This window comes from Dreissena polymorpha, chromosome 3, assembly GCF_020536995.1.
Source record: "Dreissena polymorpha isolate Duluth1 chromosome 3, UMN_Dpol_1.0, whole genome shotgun sequence".
Classification (NCBI taxonomy): Eukaryota; Metazoa; Mollusca; class Bivalvia; order Myida; family Dreissenidae; genus Dreissena; species Dreissena polymorpha.
The window spans coordinates 85,205,190-85,211,997 of NC_068357.1; the positions used below are offsets into that span (position 1 = coordinate 85,205,190).

Here is a 6,808-nt window from a genome sequence, read left to right on the forward strand (position 1 = left end):
GGCATATTGAGTATGTTTGCCATTTTACGTTTTGTTTATTGTTTACATACTACATGTGTTCCATGATTGTTTTCTTCTAACACGTGGCGAGGGACGAGTGCCTGATAATAAACGGTGTTAAGGTGTTGTTGTATTGTGTTGTTTCAGTTAAACTTGCAACGTATTTGTTTCACACTTAAAAAACATTCTTATCACAGTTTTACAACGTGCAAATTAAATCGTACGCGCGTTGATAATTTATTGTTTGTAAAGGAATAGGAATCTTCTCAATTATTGGGGGAAAAATAAATAATAAAAATAATAATATAAAATATGTATATAATATTATATAAAATATTCAATTTCAAGTTGTAATGAATGATTATTATTTCAAATCATTTTAGTGCAACACAAAATCATATTGACGTCAAATTAATGTCTCTGCAACTTTGTCCGTTTTGTATGAAAATATGATACAATTTTCCAGTAAGCACCATATTAAGCCTTTTTTTAACATAGTATAAGATACATTAGTTTATAGAATTTTGTGATATGAAGTTTATCAAAATTAATTAATTAATTTGTTCTTAGTTTGTAATTTAGACTAGCATGTCTTGTTTTGTACAGATCACACACGTTATTCGCATAAAGGCAAATTCATAGTTATGTTTAAACCTACTATTTTAGCTCGATTGCGTCGAAAGCCTCGAATTTATAGAAGCGCTCTCGAGTCCGTTTCCTGGGCCTATAACCAGTACTTGGTGACTTTGGGGAAGATCCCCGAGAGGGGATCAAAGTTCTGTGCCACACTCAGATTGACAATTAGTAGAGTTTAGAATGTATAACACTCGCCTACATATGTTTAGGTATTTTGTAAAGAGTGTACTTAGCGTTTATTATTTCAACCCGATATTTAAATCGCCTCTCGACATCGTAATTGGATACTGATTTTATTCTCTATGCCAATATTGTCTATAAAAAGTGACTATTTTTCATTGAAACAATCTAACAAAGTATTTTTGTTGTTGTCAGCATCATCTCTATTTGCTATTACTTTTTTTTTAAGTTAACACCACGCGCATTTAACCCATTTATGCCTAGCGTCTAGAAAAATGCCTTGGCAAACAGCGTAGACCAAGATGAGACGCCGCATGCTTAAAGGAATTTCGGTAAGAACTATTCTAAATATAGAACTAAATATACTAGACATCCCTAATTTTGAAAATAATTTGATCCAATTTAGAAGGATGGGAGGTCTACTAGGCATAAATGGGTTGATGAAACGCGAACATAGACAACCTCCTGAACAAAGTGGTTGTTTCGCTTGGGAACCGTGTACATAAATAATATTTGTGTGGATTGTTTGCCCATACATTATTTTGAAAACGACCCCGCAACCCTAATTACATTTTTAAATATCTTAGAACAAATCGTTTAATATATATTTACAAATGTCAAACATAACACTGATAACAAAATTTGGTCACAGTAGCAAAATGAAAGGTTAACAAAAATCATATTAATGTGCATGACAGTGGTGCATAGACACACAAATCTATGCACGTATGGTCTGTTATTTTGATTCGATTGCATTGAAAGCCTTAGGCTTATTTCGAATGCTCTCGTGTCCGTTTCCAGTGACTAACCAGTACTTGCTGTCTACATGGGCCATCTTAAGAACGCTCCCACAGTGGGCATCGAACCCGTGACATGTAATTGTTTGTCGTAAATCATGATTATACATTTATATAGTGCACATAAACAAAGTAAACAAAGATCGCTTAGCGGACTGCATATTCACAACACCACTGCGACCACCACTGTTGTGCTTTTGACAATACTTATATGTTATGACCACTGGATCCGTTCGATATTACTGCGACTTAACTGGGAATGTATTACCTGCTGACAATCGCTCGCTCGTCGTCCATCGCCATTGGCTGTGATTGACTTGCATGCAGACAGCGGCAATGTATATAAAGGACTGCAAAAGCGACTCTCGCCAGTAAACATCTGACGCTAACGAGATACATCCGCCATGAAGAGCTTGGCGAAGCGGGTGAAAAACTTTTTTAAAAAGGAAAATTGTGGACATACGTTGAATTCCTCGCTGGATTTACAAGGTGATATGTTTTTACTTGGTGCAAGTAATGCATGTCTAATGTATATATGAATAATAAAAATGTCCTTAGTATTTTGCACATTCTTTTGCATTTCGATACGCACTGTCCTTAGAACGTTTGTGCTAAATTAAGTCTAACTTAAATTTACATTTTAATTGTGTTTTGGAGTTATTTGTTAAATTTAAAATATTGTTATTAATTGAATGTTGGTATGCATTGAGTTTGAATTATGAATAGCATGTATCTTATGCTATTTATTGCATGCATTGCTATTATAGGTAACGTTTACACTTTCGATGCCTTTTATTAAATGGTTCACTTGCAAACGTTGTTCTATATATACATATATAAACATATTTATTTTCATTCATGATTCATCACAATCGGCATCATTTTTTTGTGTCATGCTTACCACCTATCATTCATTAGTTTATTTGTAATAGTATGCATGTACAGTTTATTTTAGTGTTATATGTGCACTTTCATGTTAATTAAAGGGGCCTTTTCACGTTTTGGTAAATTGACAAAATTTAAAAAAGTTGTTTCAGATTCGCAAATTTTCGATTAAGTTATGATACGTGTGAGGATACAGTAATACTGAACATTTACCATGCTCTAATATAGCCATTATATGCATCTTTTGACGATTTAAAAACCTGAAAATTATAAAGCGTTGCAACGCGAAACGATTGAATAATTTGGAGAGTTCTGTTGTTTTCGCTATATTTTGTGAAACTACGATGATTGCTTATATATAGTATAAAATACATCGGACTTTTAATGCGGAAGAATGGTCGAGAGGTCTAAGTTGGAGACTTTTTACGCCAGGACTCCAGGTGTCAGTGGTTCGAGCCCTGTTGAGGGTTAATTTTTTTCTTTTTTAAATTTTATTCTTGTTTTTTTTACAGGAGCTTTTTAGAGCAAATGTTTACATTTATCAATAGAAAGCATTAAATGACAAACTTCAAAACATGCCAAAATCTGTGAAAAGGCACCTTTAACATATCAATACATATTATCGCTGTAAATATCATGTCTGAAAATAAGCAGTATAAAAAAAACATATTAACTCTGAAAATCGGGAATATTCTGGTTGATTTGAACATAATATTGCTTGTCGTAAATCATGTTTACAAATTTATATAGTGCATCTTAACAAGTTAAAGAGTATTAGCACATTCGAAAGTATATGTTCGTACTAAAATGAAATTCGTTCAAAAACATGCAAGGAATGCGATATTCATGAACGTTTTACGATATTCAACAATGAATAAGCCCATAGCGTGTCTGGCTTATATAAGTTTATCCGCTACAAATAGTAAATCTTGAAGGGGCACATACTTAATTGCAAAAAGCAGGAACAAACGCAAAAGAGTACGAGACATTTCGAGAAAAAAAAGGAAACCACTTTTGTTTTATTGCTTCCGCGTTATATACAGTTGATGTTTAACTGACTCACGCAAGTAAGTGCTAACCAACGCTCTATCGATTATGTAGGTTTCTGTCTGCTTACAGCATTTTCGCATTACATAGGCAATAAACTCCATATTAGCGTGTTCAGTCAGATGTAATATTTCTTGTTTGATTTTCAGACCCTTCTGACACAATGTCTTCCTCGGGGGGTCGGGAAAATCGCCCAATCCCTAGCCTGCCCACCCCTAAATGGCTCCATCCCAGGCCAAGCCGCTTGTCGCATCGCCACGCCGCCTGCTGGCTCCGGAAACACAAGGCCACATTGGACAGCTTACTGAACGTACTAGAAACGTATCCGTCATTACTCTACCAGGAGACGTGCTGGAACCTAAGGCGCTTCGTGGAATCACGTCAACTCGTCTGCCGCGGATACCAAGCAGCAAAATCGCCGAATCGTCGCATGGGAGCTCAAACGGATACCACTTTACCAAAGATTTTTGTTTCGCACGCGGACAATGACGTCATTGACAAGAACAAAACGAGCACTCGTCTGCCCATCCGCATCTGCGGGGACGTGGACAATGACAAGTGGCACCGTTTGATCGTGAACCTCAGTTGTAAATTTTCCATCATATGTCATCCCGCAGGTGATATTAACGGTGCTTGTGCGAATGAAATCGACGAGCTGAAAATGGGCGTGTTTGTCTTCCTTCTGGACAGTAAATCATTTGCCAGCGAGGAGTGTCGTAAGATGCTGTCGAAGGCTATAGCGGCAAATATGTCCATTGTGTTTGTAAGGGACATGGAATTCGAGATTAACGAGTCGGAGAATGAAAGCGACGTTTTTAAGTATACCGAGCACGAAAATGACTTAAAAGAAACCTTTACTGAGGAAAAAACATTCCCACTCGTACAATCTGCTCGATCGTCGCGACTTCGAACTAGCAATCTTCTCTCCCCTGTAATGGTATTCAGTGCGGAACAACAGCGTCGAAATGTTTCTACACTGCCTTATGTATCTCCTTCCGGTAGCCGCTCGCAATCATATCCGGGCACGCCGGCGCCGGCATCGAATTGGGTCGCATCTGATCCAGAAAACATTGATATCGACCAAGTACTCTGTGAAGAATACGGGCTCGCTTTGACATATCATCAAATGTACCACGGCGCTTGCATGAACCGAATAATATCCGTCATCGAAAGCAAATTTCACATGGGTCGGGAATCTCGTGCGTCGGTGCATTCGCAGTTCTCAGCTTACGCAAGCAGCGACTCCGCGTTCAGCGAAAGCTTCCAGTCTCCCGTAATTTCACACGACGTCGAGAGGACCGGAAGAGCGCGCCCCGAGAGCGTCTCTTCGATGGACTCCTGTGCATCAGACACTGTCTACCTGGTGGCGCACGCTAACGGTGAACCGGTAGTCATGCGCGTCAAGGACGCCGACAGCGCCACTGCACTTCCGGACTCCCCTTCCATCGACTCGTTTGGGTTTCAAGATGTCGACCTAAGCAAGAGAATCAATGAGCTGGACTTTTATGATGAATCCGAATTTTAAAGGAAACAAAACACTTATTAACGTCGGCATGACAGCGTGTCCTGTGTATTTATAATTAAATTAGACACATACATAACTGATTTATTTCTATTTGATAATTTAATTATTTGTGTTTGTTGTTATGTATTATATCCTAACATTGTTTGTAAAAGAAAAGCTCTTGTTGTGTATTTCATGATATTCGTCCAAAATATCAACAAAAACAATGAAAGTACCAGCAACATCCTATATACATGTGGCTATTCAATATTTGTCTGTTATGCAAAAAAAGGCTTGTTATCGGAAACTGACACAATCGGGTCAGGCATTGACATGTACATGTAAATACATAGTATCGAGCCAGCAATAATCGTTTAGCGCCATCGCGACATTTAAATGCATAGATATGAGCGATCCCTGGTCGCCTAGGTGCGAAACACGTGTACAAACGTCTGCGCTCTCCTGGGTGTCTTAGTCTATAAGTTACTTTAAGTACTTTAAAAATAAGTTCTATTTTCTCATTGATGCGTGTTTATTGGGTTAGAAAATAAACAGTTTAGCGTCATGATAAATTATAATTATTATTTTCCAATTATTATTAACGTTATTTGTAATGGTTTTCTACTAGCCCAACCGACAGGTATAGCGACACTAATTTAATGGGATTGTTTAAAGATGTATATAATTTGGTCGTTTTGGGGCAGTCGCCCATTTCTGAATATAACATAGCGAGTTTTTTCAATGTTCCTACGGTGGCAATGGTATAGGGAAATAACAGCAAGTAGTATAAACCCTACTTGTAATACGACCACGTTGAAACTAAGATATATCATACAACAGTTCAGTGTTCTTTGGTTAAAAACATACAATCTACGCGCGGTCCATGTATAATGATGGTATTTTTTTGTTTACAGTGATCATAATAATGATTGTATTAAAAACAAAATATTACTAACTAATATCCGAAAGGACCAAACAACCGGCGTGATACAAATTACTGTAGTTCTATTTCAAGCTATTGCAAACAGGACATACTTACTTCGAAACAGTTCTTCAATCAATCCAATAAACCATACTAAGTACGAAACACGACATGACTAACATGCTAGGGGACCATACATTCTACTGAACACCTCTTCAATCAAATGCGAAGGGAACATACTTACTACGAAACAAAACTTCAATAAATATAAGGTAGGGACCATGCTATCTACAATCATTTTACAAGGCACCAAACTAAGAATGTAACACTACTGCAATACAAATTACAAAAGGATCATACTAGCAACTAAACACAAATTCGATCCATTGCCAAGAGAGCATAGTGATGTAATCCATCAATATGTTATCTGGAATCTACTAGTGACATTCTCTATTGAATTTTGATCTGTGCTTGCATGCAAGAGTGTCCACTTATGCAACCATTAACGATTCTGAATGCATAACAATCTGAGGATTCAAACAATAGACACTGTTGTTCGATATTCTTGGTGTTTGTTATTTCCAATTGTAGATGTTCCATTTCTCAAGTTCACAGATTTTTACAAAATAGTTAACTAAAGTAATCTTTCAAATTTCTTCCTCCAAACATGAATACCTTATTGTTAGACTGCTGATTTAAGCCAGCTTAAATGATTTCTTTTTAACAATTAAACATTGTTTTTGTTAATGTATTCCACCTTTTTCTTGAAAATTGGGACACTTTATGTCTCGGGGTAATGATTTTTATACTTCTGAACGCGACGTGATTGTTTTTACC

General features: G+C 36.9%; 1 protein-coding gene across 1 annotated transcript; it reads left to right on the top strand.

Annotated features, from left to right (window-relative positions):
* The first annotated feature begins 2,002 nt into the window (after positions 1 to 2,002).
* LOC127874673 (uncharacterized) lies at positions 2,003 to 5,184 on the top strand. Its single transcript, XM_052419164.1, has 2 exons — positions 2,003 to 2,102; positions 3,695 to 5,184. Exons 1-2 carry the CDS (start codon positions 2,018 to 2,020, stop codon positions 5,068 to 5,070), a joined length of 1,461 nt encoding a protein of 486 aa, XP_052275124.1. The 5' UTR covers positions 2,003 to 2,017; the 3' UTR covers positions 5,071 to 5,184.
* The last annotated feature ends 1,624 nt before the right edge of the window (positions 5,185 to 6,808 follow it).

Coding starts and splice junctions, on each gene's coding strand:
- LOC127874673 (XM_052419164.1), top strand. CDS start 2,018: ATGAAGAGCTTGGCGAAGCGGGTGAAAAACTTTTTTAAAAAGGAAAAT. Junction 2,103..3,694: donor TTCCTCGCTGGATTTACAAG/GTGATATGTTTT, acceptor TTTGATTTTCAG/ACCCTTCTGACACAATGTCT.